The 24,198-nt window shown below is 42.5% G+C and overlaps 1 protein-coding gene across 3 annotated transcripts in view; it reads right to left on the bottom strand.

Annotated features, from left to right (window-relative positions):
- Positions 1-24,198, bottom strand: part of LOC144607410 (guanine nucleotide-binding protein subunit alpha-14-like) — a 145,240-nt gene that overhangs the window by 25,773 nt on the left and 95,269 nt on the right. For all 3 annotated transcript variants that reach the window (XM_078424252.1, XM_078424253.1, XM_078424251.1), the window contains one exon: positions 4,690-4,874. In XM_078424252.1, coding sequence (XP_078280378.1) covers positions 4,690-4,836 — 147 coding nt within the window. In that variant the 5' untranslated portion in view covers positions 4,837-4,874. The remainder of the gene's footprint in view (positions 1-4,689; positions 4,875-24,198) is intronic.

Raw genomic sequence — 24,198 nt, forward strand, 5'->3', positions numbered from 1 at the left:
TCATTGCCACAACTTGTGTGAAGGCCAAGGCTTTGGGTATTTTTCAGGCGGAGATTGACCGATGCTTGGGTGTCAAGGGTTATGGGGAGAAGCAGGAGAATGGGGTTGAGAAGGAAAGATAGATCAGCCATGATTGAATGACTGAGTAGATTTGATAGGCTGAATTGCCTAATTCTGCTCCTATGACTTATGAACTTATGAAGGTGCTAATACCCAAACCATTGGCAGGGGGCATTCATAAAACAAAGTGCTCTGCTCTTGATAGTATGATGGGGGAGTCCTGCCCTTTGGAGTAATTCAGTGAGCTGAGCTTCATCTTTGCCCGTTTAGAAGACTGCTAAACCTCATGTAACTGTTTTTAAAATAACAATGAGTTCTCCTGGTGTCTGGCCAACGTTTCTTCTTTAAACACAACTACAAGAAAAGATTAACCGTTCATTCATTCTATTACTATATGTGGAATGATGAAACCAAGAGATAGACACAAAGTGCTGGAGTAACTCAGCGGCATCAGGCAGCATCTCTGGAGAAAAAGGATGTAACGTTTTGGGACGGGATACTTCTTCAAACCAAGAGGTTGTTCCCATGTTTACCGATGAAACACTCAAGGGCCTGTCCGACTTAGGTGATTTTTTAGGCGACAGCCGGCACTGCTCTCTGGTTGTGGTAGGATGATTCAGTTGTCTGATACTGTGGTACTCTACTACCTCCAGCCTTATGTCTTTAGAAATTGGAAGGGGAAGATATTTAAAGCAAAATATTTAAAGGAAAATAAAAGTTAATCCTGCAAAATGTTATTAAAGCTTATTCTAGCGCTCCAGCTATCCGAAAGGTTGTATTGCTTCTTCTGTCTCAATACGGCACGGTAGCGCAGCGGTAGAGTTGCTGCTTTACAGCGAATGCAGCGCCGGAGACTCAGGTTCGATCCTGACTACGGGTGCTGCACTGTAAGGAGTTTGTACGTTCTCCCCGTGACCTGCGTGGGTTTTCTCCGAGATCTTCGGTTTCCTCCCACACTCCAAAGACGTACAGGTGTGTAGGTTAATTGGCTGGGTAAATGTAAAAATTGTCCCTAGTGGGTGTAGGGTAGTGTTAATGTGCGGGGATCGCTGGGCGGCACGGACTTGGTGGGCCGAAAAGGCCTGTTTCCGGCTGTAGATATATGATATGATATGATATGATGATAATACCCTCAGTCACTTACTTTTGGGATGTTTCACAGGGTGAGTGTTTTGGAGTATAGTGAAGGGCCTGAAACAACTTTAGGCGATTTTAAGGCGACTGCCGGTGACTAGGCTGTCGCCGACAGTTCGCCGGGTGTCGTGGGCATGATCGTGAGGAGTCTTCCAAGAATCGTAGTGGATCTCAGCGCGTCGCTGAGAAATCATCCAGAGTGAAATTTCTCGGTGACAACTGGCTTGTCACCAGGTATCGTTTGCTTATTGCAGGCGCTGTCGCCTGCTGTCCCCAGGTTTGCTAGGTTCTCTTAGATGCATTTAGAAGCATGTAATATTAAAATAAGTAAAGTCATTTCAAAATACCATAAAATGCTTGTGTTTAACCAATTTATTTACTGTCAGGACATTTGACAGGTAGATTGGAGGCGACAGTTTGACGGTCAGGTAAGCGTGGGAATTTTGCGATGTTGATGGCCATCAGCCATTACATATAAAGTAGGCTCCCAACCCAGATATGCAACCCAGAAACCAGATATGCATCTCCCATACATTTTCAAAGAATGCCCACACACTTTTCACAAAAATCCACTTAACCACTTAAAATTTTTTTTTTTAATACAGCCATTAGTAAACTGGAAGTAAATCCAATTGTTATACAAGATGTTATAGCTCAAAACTCTCAAGTACTAACCGACTTGTCAGTGATTTCAGCAAAAATGAAGACGCAGGAGAAGCATTGACAGCTTGGGAATTTCGCAATGTTTCCGAAGACGGTGTAATCTCGACCTGACTCGGCATTGTCGTGGTTATTGTCGTCGGGTAAAAGAAAATTTGGCGATCTGCTACTGTGTAGTAGAGTACCACAGTATCAGGCAACTGAATCATCCTACCACAACCAGAGGGCAGTGCTAAACTACTATCTACCTCTTTGGTGACCCTACGACTATCCTTGATCGGACTTTTGGCTCTACCTTGCACTAAACATTATTCCCTTATCACGTATCTAAACACTGTAAATGGCTCGATTGTAATCATGTATTGTCTTTCTGCTGACCGGATAGCACGCAACAAAAGCCTTTCACTGTACTTTGCACATGTGAGAATAAACTAAACTGAACTGTTGTACCGTGTTGATTAGGCGATCACTTCTCTGAACACTTGCGCCAAGCCCTTCCGGATCTCTTGGTTGCTAACCATTTTAACACCCCTTTCCATTCTCATTCTCATTTTTCTTTCGAAACAAGGAACTGCAGTTGTTGGTTCACACAAAATGATGGAAAGACTCTGGAGAAGGGCCACGATCAGAAACTGCCCGAGCCGCTGAGTTTCTCCAGCACTTTTATGTCCTTCTGATCTTGGCCTCCTCCATTGCTAGAGGGAGTCTACATGCAGACTGGAGGAACAGCACCTCATATTCCACTTGGGTAGCTCACTACGGGTGCTGTCTGTACAGAGTTTGTACATTCTCTCCGTGACCACGTGTCTTTTCTGCGAGATCTTCGGTTTCCGCCCACATTCCAAAGGCGTACAGGTTTGTAGGTTAATTGACTTGGTATAAATGTAAAATTATCCCTAGTGTGTGTAGGATAGTGTTAATGTGCGGGGATTGCTGGTCGGTGCGGACTCGGTGGGCTGAAGGGCCCATTTCCACGCTGTATCTCTAAACTAAAATTAACTAATGTAGAAAAACAACCCTGGAAACTCATATCTAATATGTTACCCCAACTATCCTAGAGAGAATGGCCTGTATGTTCTACTTAACCTCTAACATTCAATTTAATTGAAATCAAAGGTATTGAATTTCAGAGGCAGATAAAATGTGCAGCTTAAGTAATATGGCTCATTTAACACAATCTTTCCAAGATAAATTTTGAAGCTAAACAAGGAGCTGGAGCAACTCAGTGGGTCAGGCAGCATCTGTGGAGGGAATGGGCAGGTGACCTTTCGTGTCAGGGCCCTTCTTCAGACTGATTCCACAATCATGGAGACTGTATGCTGCCTAGTACTTAGTTATGGAAACTCTGCGGCCTGACCCGCTGAGTTCCTCCAGCACTTTGTGTTTTGCTCCAGCATCTACAGTTCTCCATGATTGTGTCTCCATGAATTTTGATGGTGTAGGTCTAAATCACTCAACAGCAATAGGTGGTATTTAAGTTCAATGGAATAAACATGGATTATCAGTAATGGCAATCATAAGACATCTGCTTTGTTGTTAAAAAGCTTTATGTTCTCCTGTGCATTTTAGAGAAGATCTGCCAGGTTTATCCGACCTTGTCAAAGAGTGACTGTGGACCCGTAAAAGTGGTTCGTTTTGAAACAGCCTCACAAGCCACTTAATGGCAGCGTGGGATTCACTGTAAATACTGACCTTCTTTAGACTTTAGAGATACAGCGCGGAAACAGGCCCTTCAGCCCGCACCGACCAGCAATCACTAACACTATTCTACGCACACTAGCAACAATTAACAATTTGACCAAAGCCAATTAATCTACAAACCTGTAAGAGTGTGGGAGGAAACGAGAGAAAACCAACAATGGCCACAGGAAGAATGTCCAAGCAGCACCCGTTGTCAGAATCGAACCCGGGTCTCTGGCGCTGTAAGGCAACAACTCTATCGCTGCGCCACCATGCCCCCCCCCCCCTTCGTCATGACACCCACACCCCAATAAATAATTCCTTTTAAATTCCAAACTTATACTGCCAGCCATGCAGAGAACCTGGCAATGCCAATGACTTCCATTAATTAAACTGCTGTGCTACTTCCTCTTGTAGTTTCCTGGTATACACAGGAAGGGTTCCCAGCCAGTTGATATTGATGCCTACACCTTTCTTTGCCCATTGTCTATGCTGCTTATATTGAAGTTTGAATAAAATATGTATTTTAAAGATAGACACAACCATTATACTTCTGTTTAGTTTAGTTTAGTTTAGATACAGCGCGGAAACAGGCCCTTCGGCCCACTGAGTCCACGCTGACCAGCGATCCCTGCACATTAACACTATCCGACACACACTAGGGGCAATTTACAATTATACCAAGCCAATTAACCTACAAACCTGTACGTCTTTAGAATGTGGGAGTAAACCGGAGCACCCAGAGAAAATCCACACAGGTCACAGGGAGAACATACAAACTCCATACAGACAGCACCCATAATCAGTGTAAGAAAATAACTGCAGATGCTGGTACAAATCAAAGGTACTTATTCACAAAATGCTGGAGTAACTCAGCAGGTCAGGCAGCATCTCAGGAGAGAAGGAATGGGTGACATTTCGGGTCGAGACCCTTCTTCAGGCTGATGTCAGGGGGGCGGGACAAAGGAAGGATATAGGTGGAGACATATAGTCAGGATTAAACCCGTAGTCAGGATCAAAACCGGGTCTCTGGCGCTTTAAGGCAACAACTCTACCGCTGCGCCACCGTGCCACCCTACTGATCAGACAAAACAGTTCCAAGAACAAAGCAACAGAAGATAAGTCATTTTATAACATGAATCATCTTGATCTTACCTTATTTTCCTGATACTGATATTGGATATTCAAGGTGTCCATTGCTCTTGTTATGGACTGCATTGCAGTGATTATATTTTGGTAGACCAACTTTGCAAAGGCTTTACGTTCTTCCTCAGAATATCCCGATCCTTGAATAATTCTCATCTGTTTGATGAACGTGCTTTTGCCACTTTCTCCAGTGCCTGGATGACAACAGATACCAAGATACATATTAGATTTGCGACTCCTTAGAAAATGAAGCAGTCTGTCCCTTTTTGCGGCACGATCCAGACAACGTTCTTGACATTCAATGGCAATCCACTGCCGAGTTCCCACACCCATCAACATCGTGGACTCACCATTGAGCACAAACTCAACTGGATCAGCCAAGTGTGTGGAACGGAGCTGCAGATGCTGGTTTACACCAAAGTGGGCCAAGTGTGTTGAGTATCTTACACTTCCTGACACACCAAGGCCTTCCCTTTCCACCATCTGAGAGGCCTGAGTCAGGAACGTGATGAACAAACAGTCTGTTGCTGCACTGGTTCCCTTACCCATTCAAAAACAAAAAAAAGATATCTTGACCACTGACCGCACTTAAAACTATTCTAAATGTAGGGCTGGCTGGACAGGTACAAAGGTGAATAATTGAACCATTTTTCTGGCTTTTGTGCATTTATTAATTTCAACCTGATAATGGGATAATGTGAATGGGCGATCATTCTGCAAAGTCCCAGAAGGGGGAATGGCCTGTTTCCATGTTGTACCTTTCAATCAATTCATTCATCAATCAAGTTTAATAGGTGCCTCTCATTGACTCGTATTGAGACTAATTAATTCTCGTGATAAATTAAGTATTTGTGTGCTTTTATAATCTACGATCATGGTCAATTCTAAGTCACTCTGACAACAATCAGGCACCAGCATAGACAAGAGTCAAGAGTGTTTAATTGTCAAATGTACGGAAACAGAAGAATGAATTTCTTACTTGCAGGAGCATAACGGCTCAGTTAACACAGTACACAATTGATAACATAATAAATGTAATGGATCAGAATTGGTGACAGTTACAGGTTACTAGATGAAAATGTTGTTTTTAACATGTAAATCAGAAAGGGAGAATTTAATTGATATTTTCGTTTCCTTTTTTTATATTCCACTTTCCTCTTTTACACCTTTCTATATCACTTTCTGGCTAAGTGGTTTAGCGTTTTGGTGGTTCTGATCACCATTCATATATATTCTTAGCCTTGTACTTCCACATGGAGAATGTGATATTGAAACAGACCAGTATTGTGGGCAGATCACTCTTTGAACACGGTTGCATGACTTCTGTAACCATTGGACTAGGTGTTGTATTTTGGGAAGTCTAACATGGGCAGGGCCGAAAAAGTGAATGGGAGAGCTCTGGGGAATGTTATAGAGCATTATAGAGCAGAGGGATCTGGTAGTGCAGGTGCATGGTTCCTTGAAGGTGGAGTCACAGATAGATAGGGTGGTCAACAAACAGGCATTTGGCACCTTAGCCTTCATCAGTCGGAGTATTGAGCATGGGAGGTCTTTTTGCAGTTGTATAAGACGTCGGTGAGGCCACATTTCAAGTATTGTGTTCAGTTCTGGGCACCATGTTATAGGAAAGATGTTGTCAAGCTGGAAAGGGCACTGAGAAGATTTACGAGGGTGTTGCCAGGACTAGGTCTGAGCTATAGGGCGAGGTTGGGTAGGCTGGGACTCTATTCCTTGGAACACAGGAGGATGAGTGGTGATCTTATGGAGGTGTGTAAAATTATGAGAGGAATAGATCGGGTAGATGCAGTCTCTTGCCCAGAGTAGGTGAATTGAGGACCAGAGGACGTAGGTTTAAGGTGAAGGGGAAAATATTTAACAGGAATTTAAGGAGTTCCTTTTTCACACAAAGAGTGGTGGGTGTTTGGAATGAGATGCCAGAGGAGATAATTAAGGCAGTGACTAATGCAATGTTTAGAAACAGCTAGGCAGATACATGGATAGGACAGGTTTGGAGGGATACGGGCCAAACACAGGCAGGTGGGGCTAGTGTAGCAGGTACATGTTGGCCAATGTGGGCAAGTTGGGCCAAAGGGCCTGTTTTCAAGCTGTATGACTCTATAACTCTTTGACTATGACTAAGTACATGGGAGAGATGTTATACCAAAGGGTATTGAGACTGACTCATTGAGTCAGAAGATTGAGCCATTGAGGAAGAATGCAGAAGCTCGTCAGCTTTAGTAGGAGGTGATTTATAGGGAGCCTTCCAGAGTAATAATAGAACTTGAAAATAAAAACGGAAACAGAGTAATGGTTCAAATCCAAAAAGGATAAATTCATGCAAAATAAGGAGAAGCATTTCTTTAATCATGTTATTCAATTTAAATTTGTAAAAGTAAAGAAATGATTGTATACAATGTTAGTCACAATAAAGTTCCTTGAAGTAATTTAAGGGCGTGTCAAATGCCAAGATGGTGGAACTGAGAGGGAATCCTGAAAGAGCAAAACCAAAAAGCATAAACATTTATAAAATGGGAGAGATCGTTTGGGCCATTATGTTGATGCTTAAAATGGAGGATCGGTCAATATTATTTCTCATCTTTTGGTCCATAATCTTGTTGGTCACAGCTCTTCAAGTATTCATTTGGGGGTTCAGAGATACAGCGTGGACACAGGCTCTTCGGCCCATCGAGTTCATGTTGAATCGATCATCCGTTCACGCTAAATCTGTGTTATCCCGATGTGATTCCTGCTTCTACAATCTGCCACACAGCGTGTTTCAGGGCCCCATATCGTGTAGGTTAGTTTATTGTCACGTGTAGCAAGGCACAGAAAAAAGCTTTTTGTTGAGTGCTGACCAGTCAGTGGAATGGCTGTACATGATTACAATTGAGCCGTCCACAGTGTACAGATACATAATAAAGGAATAACGCTTAGTGCATGATAAAATCCAATAAAGTCCAATTAAAGATAGTCCGAGAGTCTCCAATGAGGTAGATAGATGGTAGTTCATGACTGCTCTCCATTTGTTGATGGGATGGTTCAGTTACCTGATGACAGCTGGGAAGAAACTGTCCCTGAATCTGGAGGTATATATTTTAAAACTTCTGTAACTCTTGTCTGATGGGAGAGGGGAGAAGATGGAGTGACCGGGGATGAGACTCGTACTTAATTATGCTGACGGCCTTGCCGAAGCAGTGTGAAATGTAGATGGAGTCAATGGATAGAGGTTTGGTTTTGTGATGGTCTGGACTATGTGTCCACAACACTGTTAAGTTGAAATATTTTTTCTCAGCTCTCTCAAAACCTTTTACCAAACACCTCAACGTAGCCTGAATATTTTTCTCTATGTTAAGGGTAGTGTGTACTTACTGTCTAGGCCTATAATAATAGAAATAGAAAATAGGTGCAGGAGGAGGCCATTTGGCCTTCGAGCCAGCACCGCCATTCATTGTGATCATGGCTGATCATCCACAATCAATAACCTGTGCCTGCCTTCTCCCCATATCCCTTGATTCTGCTAGCCCCTAGAGCTCTATCTAACTATCTAACGTTCTACGCCTCAGTTAAATCTGTTCTTCTGTTCCTGAAAAAAACCCCAGTCAAGCCAGTTTTTCCACACAACCATAATTCTACTACCCTGGCCATAGTCCCATAAAACTTTTCTACACATTTCAAAGTGCTGGCCCATTCTTCCCAGAGCAATGCAAGCAAGATTATACACACAATTCCAACGATTGCCTGACTTGTGTTTCATATAGTTCTGGCACGAAGAACTTTCTGCTCTTTTATTCTATATTGCAGCCAGTAAAGATGAGCATCTCATATGCCTTCTCAACATTATTTTATTGAACTGCCCTGCTATCACAGGGATCTACTGTGTAGATACACACTCCAAGGTCTCTCTGTTCCTTCACTGTCCTCAGCGTCTGGCCATTTATCATGGATTCTTTTGCCTTGCTTTTCCCTCTGAAATACATTATCTTTCTGATTTGGATCCTTATGAAACAATATCAATCCAGAAAAGATCAAGTTGATCATGTCCGAGCTGGATGAGATTAATCTAGAACCATTCTTAACACCCATTCTCTACTGCTGCAAAAATAAGGGAAGTACATATGCTATTAAGTCTACATTTAACTGTTTTAGGAAGAAATTGGTTTGGAAAGGAGCCTGGAACTGCACAGAAAATTACAATACAAGAGTCTTTCTGCAATGCAATGTTCATTTCCTGCAGATAGACAAAAAAGCTGGAGTAACTCAGTGGGCCAGGCAGCATCTCTGGAGAGAGGGAATGGGTGACATTTTGGGTCGGCTCGAGACCCTTCTTCAGTCTCGGCCCAAAACGTCACCCATTGTTTCTCTCCAGAAATGCTGCCTGTCCCGCTGAGTTACTCCAGCTTTTTGTGTCTATCTGCGGTTTAAAGCAGCATCTGCAGTTCCTATTCATTTCCCGCAGTTGGTGGGAGGACATTGGCTGAAGGAGAGAGCAAGTTGAGTTGAGTTTAGATTATTGTCACATGCACCAAGGTGCAGTGAAAAGCTTTTGTTCCATGCTAATCAGTCAGCGGAAAGACTATACATGATTACAGTTGAGCCATCTATCCTGAGATGTTGCCTGACCCGCTGAGTTACTCGAGCACTTTCTGTCCTTTTTAATGTAAGCCAGCATTTGAGTTTAGAGTATTATCACGTGTACCGTGGTACAGTGAAAAGCTTTTTGATACGTGCTAACCAGTCAGCGTAAAGACTCTACATGATTACAATCGAGTTACCACATTGTACAGATACATGATGAAGGGAATAATGTCTAGTGCAAGATAAAGTCCAGTAAAGTCTGATTGAAGATATTCTGAGGGTCACTAATGAGGTAGATAGTAGTTCAGGACTGCTCTGTAGTTGTTTGTAGGATAGTTCAGTTGCCTGATAACAGCTGGGAAGAAGCTGTTCCTGAATACGGAGGTGAAGTCATTATGGAGCATGAGGGTTTGAGACTTTGAATGTTCCCAGATGTTATTTAGTTTCTTATCTAAAATTATCAATAGAAAGAAGAAAAATACTGGATATCCAGAAATGCGGGTAACAAAAACAGGAATTGCTGATTATCTGAAATTCTTGAACTCAGTTTGGAATCCAGAAGGCTGTACTGTGTCCAGTTGCAACACAAGTTGTTGTTCCTCAAGTTTATATCAGGCTTCAAGGGAACAGTGCAGAAGGCTGGAGACACGGAGGTCTGAGTAGGAAAAGTCAGGAGAATTCAAGTTACAGATAATCGGAAGCATAAGTCATGCTCGAGAACGGAGTGGGGATATTTGCAAAATGGTTACCGAGTCTACATTTCCCCAGGTTGGCCACCATTGGGAAGAACTTTCATCTGATGAACAGAAAACGCTGGCTTTGATTCTCTCTCTCTCTTTTCATAGGATCTTGCCTAACTTATTATTTCCAGCATTTTCTTGTTGTGTTTCCTTTATGTGATGATGATGATGATGATGATGATTCTTTATTGTCACATGTACCTAGGTACAGTGGAATGCTTTGTTTTCATAAGTGATCGGAGCAGAATTAGGCCGTTCAGCCCATCAACTCTACACCACCATACAATCACAGCTGATCTATCTCTGTCTCCTAATGCCAAATTCTCCTGCCTTCCCCTCATAACCCCTGACACTCGTAATAATCAAGAATCTATCTATCTCTGCCTTAAAAATATCCATTGACTTGGCCTCCACAGCCGTCTGCATGGTTTTGCATACCACCACACAGCAGACCATATCTTGGCATCGGACATCATACAGCAGACCTCACCTACGCAGGTTCCACCATCTACAGTATTTAGTTTTTGGAATATCCTTTATTTCACCACTTGTGATTTCCAGCTGACAGTTTCATCAAGTAAGTTTAAGAAAATAGGAGACAATAGGATGTCAAACTGGTATTCATTTTGCTGGCATGGTAAAATGTTTCATAAAACCCGATAGATACAAAATGCTGGAGTAACTCAACGGGATAGGAATGGGTGAAGTTTCGGGTCGAGACCCTTCTTCAGACTGAAAGTTGGGGGAAAAGGAAACAAGAGATACAGATGAGGATTTAGAGAGATACAGAACAAATGAATGAAAGATTTGCAAAAAAGTTGATATTTGCTGGGTGAGAACGAGAAGCTGATGCGACTTAGACAATAGACAATAGGTGCAGCAGTAGGCCATTCGGCCCTTCGAGCCAGCACCGCCATTCAATGTGATCATGGCTGATCATTCTCAATCAGTACCCCGTTCCTGCCTTCTCCCCATACCCCCTGCCTCCGCTATCCTTAAGAACTATCTAGCTCTCTCTTGAATGCACTCAGAGAATTGGCCTCCACTGCCCTCTGAGGCAGAGAATTCCACAGATTCACAACTCTCTGACTGAAAAAGTTTTTCCTCATCTCCGTTCTAAATGGCCTACCCCTTATTCTTAAACTGCGGCCCCTTGTTCTGGACTCCCCCAACATTGGGAACATGTTTCCTGCCTCTAACGTGTCCAACCCCTTAATAATCTTATACGTTTCGATAAGATCCCGGGGGATCGGGGGAGGGATGGAGAGAGGGGGAATGCAGGGGATACTTGAAGTTAGAGAAATCGCTAATCATACGACTGGGTTGTAAGCTGCCCGAGTGAAATATGAGATGCTGTCCAATCTGTGTTAAGCCTCATTCTGGCAGTGGAGGAGGCCGAGGCCAGAAAGGTCAGTGTGGGAATGGGAGGGGGAAGGGGTTAAAGTGTTCAGCAACCGGGAGATCAAGTTGGTCCACTGCAAAATTTCAGAAAACCCAAAACTGGAATCAAAGAGGCCTACAAGGAAATAGATGCAAGAATTTACACCACTTCGTTTTAGTTGTTGGGAGGTCATGCTGGTGCTGGAAGCAATTGTGCAACAGCCAGAAGACTGAGTTTTGACAAGAATATGATAGAGGAATAACCAGTTTAACTGCATTGCGTTACCATCAGTCAGAAGCAAGGAGTTCAAATATGACACTGATGGAATTAAAAGAATTTGAGTCACGTAATTATTTTTGTTGGAATCAAAGTGATGAGGTGTTTTGGATACCATGTTCTCCCTTCTCTTCAGAATGCAGTCGATTGTGTTAAGATCATTGAAATATTAAAGATATTTAACTTCAAGGGAAAGGGAGGGTTGAATTGCTGAACCACTAATTGCTCTTCGCAATTTGGCCTACATGTATATGGGGGTCACATGACCAGGAATTATTATTTTTTTAAATACAGATGCTTGAAGTTTGAAATACCAACAGAAAATGCTGGAAACACTCAGCAGGTCATGCAGCAGCTGGAGAGAGAGAGAAAAAAATGGAATTAACGTTTCCGATCAAAGACCCTTCATCATATAACCATATAACCATATAACAACTACAGCACGGAAACAGGCCCGTTCGGCCCTACCAGTCCACGCCGACCACTCTCCCTGACCTAGTCTCATCGACCTGCACTCAGACCATAACCCTCTAATCCCCTCTTATCCATATACCTATCCAATTTACTCTTAAATAATAAAATCGAGCCTGCCTCCACCACTTCCACCGGAAGCCCATTCCATACAGCCACCACCCTCTGAGTAAAGAAGTTACCCCTCATGTTACCCCTAAACTTTTGTCCCTCAATTCTGAAGCTATGTCCCCTTGTTGGAATCTTCCCCACTCTCAAAGGGAAAAGCCTACCCACGTCAACTCTGTCCGTCCCTCTCAAAATTTTAAAAACCTCTATCAAGTCCCCCCCTCAACGTTCTACGCTCCAAAGAATAAAGACCCAACCTGTTCAACCTCTCTCTGTAGCTTAAGTGCTGAAACCCAGGCAACATTCTAGTAAATCTCCTCTGTACCCTCTCCATTTTGTCGACATCCTTCCTCTAATTTGGCGACCAGAACTGCACACCATACTCCAGATTCGGCCTCACCAATGCCCTATACAATTTTAACATTACATCCCAACTTCTATACTCGATGCTCTGATTTATAAAGGCAAGCATACCAAACGCCTTCTTCACCACCCTATCCACATGAGATTCCACCTTCAGGGAACAATGCACAGTTATTCCCAGATCCCTCTGTTCCACTGCATTCCTCAATTCCCTACCATTTAGCCTGTACGTCCTATTTTGATTTGTCCTACCAAAATGCAGCACCTCACACTTATCAGCATTAAACTCCATCTGCCATCTTTCAGCCCACCCTTCCAAAAGGCCCAAGTCTCTCTGTATACTTTGAAACTCTACTTCATTATTAACTACACCACCTATCTTAGTATCATCTGCATATTTACTAATCCAATTTGCCACACCATCATCCAGATCATTAATGTAAATGACAAACAACAGTGGACCCAACACAGATCCTTGGGGTACTCCACTAGACACTGGCCTCCAACCTGACATACAATTGTCAACCATTACCCTCTGGTATCTCCCATTCAGCCATTGTTGAATCCATCTTGCAACCTCACTATTAATACCCAACGATTTAACCTTCTTAATCAACCTTCCATGTGGAACCTTGTCAAATGCCTTACTGAAGTCCATATAGACAACATCCACAGCCTTGCCCTTATCAATTTCCCTGGTAACCTCTTCAAAAAATTCAAGAAGATTAGTCAAACATGACCTTCCAGGCACAAATCCATGTTGACTGTTTCTAATCAGGCCTTGTTTATCCAAATAATTATATATATAGTCCCTAAGTATCTTTTCCATTAATTTTCCCACCACAGACGTCAAACAAACAGGTCTATAATTGCTAGGTTTACTTTTAGAACCTTTTTTAAACAAAGGCACAACATGCGCAATGCGCCAATCTTCCGGCACCATCCCCGTTTCTAATGACGTTTGAAATATTTCCGTCATAGCCCCTGCTATTTCTGCACTAACTTCCCTCAATGTCCTAGGGAATATCCTATCAGGACCTGGAGACTTATCCACTTTTATATTTTTCAAAAGTGTCCGTACCTCCTCTTCTTTAATCCTCATAATTTCCATCACTACTCTACTTGTTTCGCTTACCTCACATAATTCAATATCCTTCTCCTCGGTGAATACCGAAGAAAAGAAATTGTTTAATATCTCCCCCATTTCTTCCGGCTCAGCACATAGCTGTCCACTCTGACTCTCTAATGGACCAATTTTATCCCTCGCTATCCTTTTGCTATTGACATATCTGTAGAACCCCTTGGGGTTTACTTTTACATTACTTGCCAAAGCAGCCTCATATCTTTTTTTTGCTTTTCTAATTTCCTCTTTAAGATTCCTTTTACATTCTTTATATTCCTCAAGGACCTCATTTACTCCCTGCCGCTTATATTAATTGTATATCTCCCTCTTTTTCTGAACCGTGTCCAATTTCCCTGGAAAACCACGGCTCTTTCAATTTATTATTCTTTCCTTTCCACCGAACAGGGACATAAAGACTCTGTACTCTCAAACCGCCCACCCAAAAGAACTGAGTGATCTCCTGGGAGAGGCGAAAAACCGGATAAAAAACCCAGGCCAATTTGGGGAAAAAAATCCGGGAAATTCCTCTCCGACCCCAAGCTAGGCGATCGAAACTTGTCCGGGAGATCACACAGGTCTTACTCCTTACTATCCCCACACAATACTTCCCAAGCAACACAGCTTGGTGGTGCTGCTGCTGCTGCTACTACTGCTGATTGCTGCTCTGCTGCTGATTGCTGCTACTGCTGCTGATTGCTGCTATGCTGCTGATTGCTGCTGATTGCTGCTACTGCTGCTGATTGCTGCTACTGCTGCTGATTGCTGCTACTGACTCTTTCCTCATTGCCCACGGTAAAGTTCAATGTTCATAAGTTCATAGGAGCAGAATTAGGCCATTCGGCCCATCGAGCCTACTCAGCCGGTCTATTATTGCTTATTATCTTTCCCTCTCAACCCCATTCTCCTGCTGCCTTCCCAAAACATCCTTACTAATCAGGAATCTGTAAATCTCCACCTTAAAAACACCCAATGCCTCCAAGTCTGTGTTTGGCAATGAATTCCACAGATTCACCACCGTCCGACCAAAGAAATTTCTCCTCATCTCCTTTCTAATGGTACGTCCTTATGTTCTGAGGCTGTGCCCTCTGGTCCTGGACTCTCCCATTCATACCTGTGCCTACCTATTACCTGCCATGCTTTGTCCTGCCCCTTCTCTCTTCTAGTTTCTCCGCTCTCCATCGCAATCAGTCTGAAGAAGGGTCCCAATCCGAAACATCATCTCTCCATGTTCTCCAGGGATGCTGCCTGACCTGCTGAGTTACTCCAGCACTTTGTGTCTTTCTTTTTGTTAAATTACGTCATGTCTCTATAGATGGTTTACAAAATATATAATAGCCCTTTCCAAAGTTCATTAGGCATCTACTGCTTAGAAATTGAAATGATCCATTAAAAAAATCACAAATATATAGGGCGGCACAGTGGCGCAGCGGTAGAGTTGTTGCCTTGCAGAACCAGAGACCCGGGTTTGATCCTGACGATGGGTGCTTTCTGTACAGAATTTGTACATTCTCCCTGAGACCACATAGGTTTTCTCTGAGTGCTCCGGTTTCCTCCCACATTCCAAAGATGTCTAGGTTTATAGGTTAATTGGCTTCGGTAAAGATTGTTAATTGTCCCTAGTGAGCAGGATAGTGCTAGTGTGCTGGCTGATCGGTGGTCAGCACAGATTCGGTGGGCCAAAGGGCCTGTTTCTGAACTGCCTCTGTAAAGTCTAAATCTCTAAAATCGAAATACTCTGAAGTTTTAAACTGTGGAAGAGACAGTGCAGAATAATATACTTCAGAAGCAGCAACAAGGCCACCCACAGGCACCCTTCCTTCTAACTAACTATCCTTAACGCAAAGTTAGTCGTACATCATAGTACGGCAAGGATAATTAAAAGACCCAAGCCTCCATTGTGTTTCGAGATTAGCAGAGACTAGACTGTCAATGAATAAAATACCAAGTTACCTCACTACAATTAAGGTTTTATTATGCTGCAGGAAGCGTAAAGAAGAAAATAAATTAAAGAGATCCTGGGGGAAAAAAAAAGATAAACTAGAACATGTACATAAAGCAGGAGGAATTTTCAAAAGGGAGGACGAAAACTTTGGATGGTGTATTTGGAATTTAGAAAGATTAAGACAGTAACAATACAGATAAACAATGATTTCTAGTCTTCTTATAAAATCACACAGCATAGCAAGAGGGCAACATACCCTTCATCTCTGTAATATTTCTGAGAGAATTATACTATTTATCCTAAATGCCCATTCTTTCCAATAACCCCACTTTATCTTCCTCATTCCAAATTTATTTCTATTAATGTCTTGAAAGCAGCTATGGAACCTTTTGCCAGGCAGTATCTTCCAGGTAAAAGGACTCAAATGATGCTGCCTGACCCGCTGAGTTACTCCAGCACTTTGTGTCTTTTTCTGTAAACCAGCGTCTGCAGTTCCATGTTTCCACACAGCATCTTCCAGGTTATCAATGCATTAACGCGATAAACAATTGTAAGATAAACTTCAGGCTTAGAAGGGGAAGAAAGATTATCCAGCATTTGAAAACATTATGTTAGCATCATGTGAAGGAAATGACATAGATGTTAGATAAGATTGCTTGCATTTTATCAGTAGTTCATGCATATTTTAAATAATTTATTTAATTACTTCCGAGAAAATCTTTCACTTCGTGTCATGTTTATGTGTGCAATATAATCAAGTCAGATATCTGGTATTTAACGAAAAGAAATTTTTCCACAGAAAATAAATCTAAGAGGCCGAAAAGAATAATGGCAATATATTGTCTAGCTCTCCTCAATAGCTCATTCCATCTGGATTTCATATTGTATCATAATATTTCGCCGAGACATTTTGACCCAAAAATCCTTCGAAGCAAACTAGCAGGAAAAGAGATTTATTTATTTATGAGGTTACCAATATTAGTAATAAACCAGATAAAGCACATTTGGCTTTCTCCATTTTGAAGTCATAATTAGTCCATCCCAAAACCACAACGTGTGGGTTTGTAGGTTAATTTGGCCTCTGTAAATTGCCCTGAGAGTGTAAGGAGTGAATGAGAAAGTGGGAGAACATGAAACAAGTGTGAAAGGGTGATCGATGATCAGCATGGATTCAGTCGGCTAAACGGCCAGTTTCCAATGCTGTACCATTAAAAAATAATTCAACCAGCAATTATGAAGAGAGAGGTTCTAATCTAAAGTAATCAACAAGAAATATTAACTTTGATTCTCTGTCCACAGATATTCCATTACCTGCTGAACATTTCCAGCTAATTGTATTTTATTGCAGACTTCCAGAAACTGCAGCATTTTACTATGGCCTTATGAGAAACTCTGCTGTAAAATTTATACCTTTGCACTAAGCTGGATTTGTATTAAATCAATGTTTTGATTGCCCGTAATAAAACCTTTGCGATGAATTTCTTCTTGTAGAAAGCTGTATTGATTTTTATTGTACTCAAAAAGCCCAAGGTCAATAACGAATTGCCTTCAAAAAGATTTATTTATGGAGAGATTTACACCTCAAGCAGCCGATACTACAAGTGGTTGTTTAACAAGTGGTCCTCCGGAGGAGAATCAAAGGAACGAGGGCTTCTTCAAGCTGCCATTGATCAAAATCTTTCGTCCAAACAGTTCGGTGTTTGGTTGAGTAAATCAATTAGGTTGGAACCTGCTACAGCAAATGCAGGTTCCTACCTTACAGCATCAGAGACCCGGGATCGATTCTGACTACAGGTGCTGTCTGTATGGAATTTGTACGTTCTCCCCTTAACCTTGTGGGTTTTCCCTGGGTGCTCTGGTTTTCTCCCACACTCCTAAGACACACAGGTTTGTTGGTTAATTGGCTCTGGTAAAAATTGTAAATAGTCCCTGGTGTGTAGGATAGTGTTTGCGTATAGGGTGATTGCTGGACAGCATGTACTCGGTGGGCCAAAGGGACTGTTTCCATGCTGTATCTCGAAACTAAAAACTACCTCTAAACCAAACTAAATTAGACCAAAATTCTTTTACAGATTAGGATTAGGTAAAGTGGAATTTAACGATTATTAAATGGTTGATGGCTAGCATGATAATTAGCATGGAATTATTAAACGATTCCTTAAAAGTATCTTATATTTGGAGAATTCCATGTCCAATTTCCAACCATTGTTTGTTTGTATGATAAAGATTTAAAACGGTGGTCGTGCAGTGAATGATGTTCCAGTATTACCAATACTGATTCTAAATTCAATGGACTGAGTCAATTTTATGTCACTTGACCATCCGTTAAAACAAACCTAGACGATTCATTCCATTAGTATAAGAAAACAGTCTGAAGAAGGGTCTCGACCCGAAACGTCACCCATTCCTTCTCTCCCGAGATGCTGCCTGACCTGCTGAGTTACTCCAGCATTTTGTGAATAAATCGATTAATTCCATTGATGTACTGTACGTTCCCACAGTGTGCATAACAAATCCTGTTTTGGGAATTTATTGGCTCAATACTAAGATGCAAGGCACTCCAATTATTCCATTGCGCATACAAGTTCTTGTTAAATTGGTTGGATGTTGCTCAGGTCAATATACTGATACACACTGTACTGTGACATAATATGCTGTGGCACAAGGCATGGTTTTGCTCATCAGTGCCAGTTATTCCCTGTGTGTGCAGTTCCCAAACTTCAATAAAGACAAAAGAAAACCCAAAATGATGCGCTGAAAGGAAAATCAGAGGGCAGTAAATGAAACACGGGCAGGTGGGACTAGTGTAGAAGGAGCACCTTGGTCGGCACAGGCAACTTAGGTCAAACAGCCTGTTTCCATGCTGCATGACTCCCTGACTCTTATGTTACAACAACTGTAGCAATTCAAGAAAGTCCCTCAGAGATATTTAATTGTTGAGCTTGTTTCAGGTGTGACTCAGATTCCACAGGAGAGTAACGCGTTTGTAATCTCCCATCGACAAGTGAACCCACATCCCAGTTAGATTGCAGTTACTTCATATCTCAGTCTTGGAAGATATGGGTGCATTTGAATGAGATGGTCACCTTTTCAAAATGGGAATATTTTTGCTCCCGAGATATTACGGAACAAATTAACTAGAATGTTTTCACGGGATGGAAATTAAAAAATTGGATTGGCTTGCTTTCGGAAATGGAAGATTTGAGATGCCTCAATTGTTTTTTAAGATCACTTTTATTATTCTCCTCTGGGATCTGAGTACATCTGAATGAACCTCAAAATTTAATTATCATCATGGAGGTATCACTGAGGGGCTTTCTTGAATTGCTGCAGTTGTTGTAACAGGTGCCTTGCCTGACAAATTTGCTGGAATTCTTTGAAGAAGTAAATAGCAGGACAGACAAGGGAGAGTCAGTAGATGTTGTATACCTAGATTTTCAGAAAGCCTTTGATAAGGTGCCTCATGGGAGGCTGTTAAGGAAGATGAGAGCCCATGGTATCAAAGGGCAGATACTAGGATGGATATCAGGTTGGCTGGATGGCAGAAGGCAAAGAGTGGGAATAAAGGGGGAGGTTTCTGGTTGGCTGCCAGTGACTAGCGGAGTTCCGCAGGGCCCAGTGTTGGGGCCGTTGCTCTTCACGTTGTATATTAACAATTTGGATCAGGGGATTGAAGGTTCTGTGGCTAAGTTTGCGGATGATACGAAAATAGGTGGAGGGGCAGGTAGTGTAGAGAAAGCAGGGTCTCTGCAGAAGGACTTGGATAGGTTGGGAAAGTAGCCAGCAAAGTGACAGATGGAATATAGTGTAGCAAAGTGTGGAGTCATGCATTTTGGTAATAGGAATAAAGGCGTAGATTACTTTTTAAATGGGGAAGGAATCCAGAAATCAGAGGTGCAAAGGGACTTCGGAGTGCTGGTGCAGGATTCCTAAAAAAGTTAATCTGCAAGTCGAATCAGTAGTAAACAAAGCAAACGCAATGCTAGCATTGATTTTGAGAGGGCTTGTATACAGAAACAGGGATGGAATACTGAGGCTCTATAAGGCGCTGGTCAGGCCGCATTTGGAATCTTGTGAGCAGTTTTGGGCGCCATATCTGAGAAGGATGTGCTGGCTCTGGAGAGGGTCCAGAGGAGGTTTACAAGAATGATCCCAGGAATGAGTAGGTTAACATACGATGAGCTTTTGACGGCACTGGGCCTATATTCACTGGAGTTTAGAAGAATGAGGGGGCACCTCATTGAAACGTACAGAATAATGAAAGGCTTGGATAGAGTGGATGTGGAGAGGATGTTTCCACTAGTGGGAGAGTCTAGGACTAGAGGTCATAGCCTCAGGATGAAAGGATGTTCTTTTAGGAAGTAGATGAGGAGGAATTTCTTTAGTCAGAGGGTGGTGAATCTGTGGAATTCTTTGCCACAGAAGGCTGTCAAGGTAAAGCCAGTGAATATTTTTAAGAGATAGATCGATTCTTGATTAGTACGGGTGTCAAAGGTTATGGGGAGAAGGCAGGAGAATGGGGTAAGGAGAGTGAGATTAGCCATGATTGAATGATAGAGTAGTCGTTGATGGGTCGAATGGCCTAATTCTACTCCCATCACTTATGATCTTATGAACATAAATGTCATAGAGTCATAGAGCATGAAAACGAGACCCTTTGACCTAACTTCCCCTTGCCAGCCAAAATGCCTCTTCTATACTAGTCCCACCTGCCCGTGTTTGGTCCATATCGCTCTAAACCTTTCCAATCCATGTACTTGTCCAAATGTTATTTAAATGATGCAATATTTACCTGTCACATCTACCTCCTCTGTCAGCTTGTTCCATATACTCACCACCCTCTGTGTGAAAATATTGCTCTTCAGGCTCCTATTGAATCTTTCCCCTCTCACTGTAACTCACACTGTATTCCCACAGTGATGTTGGGAAAATCTAAATTCAACCATTGATGAAGAGACAGCAAACTATTTGTAAGTCAGAATTGATGTAAATGAGAACAAGCAATGGATGGTGTTTCCTGAATGCTTTCCCTTTCCTTTTGACCTTCTTGATGTGAAGGGTCATATGTTTTGAGAGAGCTGTTGGAAACCTTGGCGAGTTTAACTATTGTAATATTCTTAAGCTCGTACGAACTGCTGGCATTGTGTGGCATTGGTGGAGGTGGTGAATATTTCAGGTGGCAAATAGGTCTCCAATCTTGCTGGCTTTGGCTTCAACAACTTGTCGAAGCTGCACTCATTTAGGAGATTTGAGAGATACAGCAAGGAAACAGGCCCTTTGCCCCACCGAGACCACACTGACCATTGATCACCCATTCACACTAGTTCTATGCTATCCCATTTTCTCATCCACTCCCAACACACCAGGGACAATTTGCAGCACCAAATTCACCATCAAACCCACACGTCTTTGGTATGTGAGAGCAAACCGGAGCACCCGGAGGAAACCCATGTGGTCACAGTTAGAAATAGAGAGGTCTAGAGACGGTAGAAGGCCGTTCTGGGGAGTCCAAGAGGAGGGAGACAGGAGAGGGGGTTGTGATAATCAGCTCATTGGATTTGACCATATGAGGAGCCAATTTTCCACCTCCAAGGTAAATGTAAGTGTCGCTTCTTAGTTTCGTTTAGTTTAGAGATACAGTGTGGAAACAGACCTTTCGGCCCACCGAGTCCACGACGACCAGTGATCACCCATACACTAGTTGTTCCTGGATCCTAGGGATAATTTTGCAGAAGCCAATTAACCTACCAACCTGCATGTCTTCGGAGTGTGGGAGCAAACCGGAGAAAACCCACACGGTCACAGGAAGAACATACAAACTCCATACAGACACCACCTGTAGTATGGAATGAACCCGGGTCTCTGGCGATGTGAAGTGGCAACTCTACCACTACGCCACCGTGCCGCGCCCATGTGTGAACACGCCAAAGTCCCGCAAAAAGCAATGAAAGAACAACTTAATTCACTTTTGACCAAAACATATTTTTCTTCTTTTCAAGATGTGCATGGAGGTCTTAATGACAAGTGGATTAGACTTGGTCTTGTTTAACTTCATATCTGTATGTTGCAATATTAACATTGACGTTCTGGAATAGGGTTGAACCTGTAGACTTAAAAGCTTGAAGAAAATGTACAAGAAACTCATCTGACTTGATATCTCTGAAACGATGTGTACTTGAATCTAATCTATAAATCTGTCTGGAAGAAAATATTTAAAGAAATTTGGCATACGCCACAGACACAAATGACTTCAAACCCATTATCAGATGTCCAAAATCATGCATCACATTGGACATCTAATTGTGTGTTTGAAGTTAAATGAGGGAAGTCAAATTTACACAATTTGCACCACTTATAAGGTTTGGTAGATGTGAGACAGACTGGTGATATCATCTATGCTCTCACTAGTTGGTGTTGCCTTCATTTTGACATCCAGAGTTTATGGTGTTATAAAATCAAAGCCCAAATTGGACTTTGATCAAAGTCAACCTTGTTTTGTGAAAAGGAAATAATGTTTGGCCTATTTATTGGAATTTGTTGAAAATGTAACAAGTTTAGTTTAGGTTGTCGATACAGTGCAGAACCAGGCCCATCGGCTCACCGAGTCCATGCCGACTGGCAATCACCCTATACACTAGCACTATCCCACACACTAGGGACAACTTACAACGTTACCAAAGCCTATTAACATACAAACCTGCACGTCTTTGGAGTGTGAGAGGAAACCAGAGCACCCAGAGGAAACCCACACTGCCACAGGGAGAACGGACAAACTCTGAACCGAGAGCACCCATAGTCAGGATCGATCCCTCGTCTCTGGTGCCGTACGGCAGCAACTCTACCGCTGCATCACCGTGCCGCCCTGGATTGTGGATTCAGGGGGAATGGGCAGATATACTTGAGATTTCCACATGGCATTTGATAAGGTGCAGCATCAAAGGTTAGAAGAGCTCATGGTGTATGAGGTAACGTACCAGAGTGGTTAGAAGATTGGTTGGCTAGCAGGAAGCATAGGTAGGCATCAATGGGTCTATTCCGGTTGGGGAGATATAATAAGGCGGTGCCACAGCAATTATTGCCAACTTAACAATTTATATGAAAATCTGGGGAGCAAGGACCAAAGAAATGTTTGCTAAATTTGAAGATGTTGCATTACAGTAAGTTGGAAAATAAGAAGTAAAAGAGATAAGAAGGCTGGAAAGAGTTACAGATAGGTTCAGAGAGCGGGCAATCTTTTGGCAAATGTAGACACAAGGAACTGCAGATGCTGGAATCATGAGTAAAACGCAAAGTAGTGGGTCAGGCAGCATCGTCAGGGGCATGAATAGGCAACATTTCAGGTCAGGACTCTTCTTCACAATGATGAAAGGTCCTGACCTGAAACATCACCTATCCGTGTCCTCGAGGGATGCTTGCCTGACTCACTGGTTAGCTCGAGCACTTTGAGTTTTTCGGGCAAATGGAGTTTGATTTTGTACATTTTGGCAGTAAAAATATGAAAGAGAAACAAATTATCTGAAAGGGAGAGATTGCAGAACTCTGAGATAAGAAGGGATCTGAGCGTCCCAGTGTATGATAAACAATTAGCCGGAACGCCAAGTAATTATGACAACTATCGGAATGTTACTCGGGGAATTGCATACAAAAGTAGGGAGCCTCTGCTCCATATAAGGTAGTAGTGAGACCACATCTGGAGAACCATGTACAGTATTAGTTTCCTTATTGAAGGAACAAAGCAAATATAATGGAATCAGGTCAGAGAATGATACCTGGAATGGGTGGATTTTTACATGAGGCAATTTGGAGGCAAAGCTTGTATCTGCTGGAGATTAGAGGAGGCAGAAGAGACTTCATTGAAAGGGCGGCACTGTGAAGTGGCGATAGTTGCTGCCTTACAGCAACGTGGACCCGGGTCCTGACTACGGCTGCTGCCTGTACAGAGTTTGTATGTTCTCCCTGTGACCACATGGGTGTTCTCCGGGTACTCCGGTTTCCTCCCATATTCCAAAGATGTGCAGGTTTGTAGGCTAACTGGCTTCTGTAAATCGTTCCTAATATGTAGGATAGAACTAGCGTGATTGCTGGGTTGCGCGGACTCGATGGGCCAAAGGGTCTCTTTCCACGCTGTATATCTAAAATTAAAAAACTTTTTAAAAGATCCTGAGAGGTATTGACAAGGTGGATGCAGAGAAAATGGTTCCTTTGTGGCAGACTCTAGAATGAGGGGATACACATTTAAAAAATGTAAGGCTTTTTTTCTCTCTACGAGGTTTGAGTGTCTTGGAAACTCTCTTCCTCAAAAGACAGTAGAGACAGAATCCTTGAATAGTTTCAGGCAAAGGTAAATAGATTCTTGATAACCAGGAGGATGTATAGTTACCAGTGTTAGGCAGAGATACAAGGTCCCTTCCATTGACTCCATTTATACCTCACGATGCCTCTGCAAGCAGCATAATCAAGGACGAATCGCATTCTGGCCGCTCCATCTTCCGCTTCTCTCTCTCCCATCAGGCAAAAGCTACAGAAGTGTGAAAACACA

The sequence above is a fragment of the Rhinoraja longicauda genome, chromosome 28 (assembly GCF_053455715.1).
Source record: "Rhinoraja longicauda isolate Sanriku21f chromosome 28, sRhiLon1.1, whole genome shotgun sequence".
Taxonomy (NCBI): Eukaryota; Metazoa; Chordata; class Chondrichthyes; order Rajiformes; family Arhynchobatidae; genus Rhinoraja; species Rhinoraja longicauda.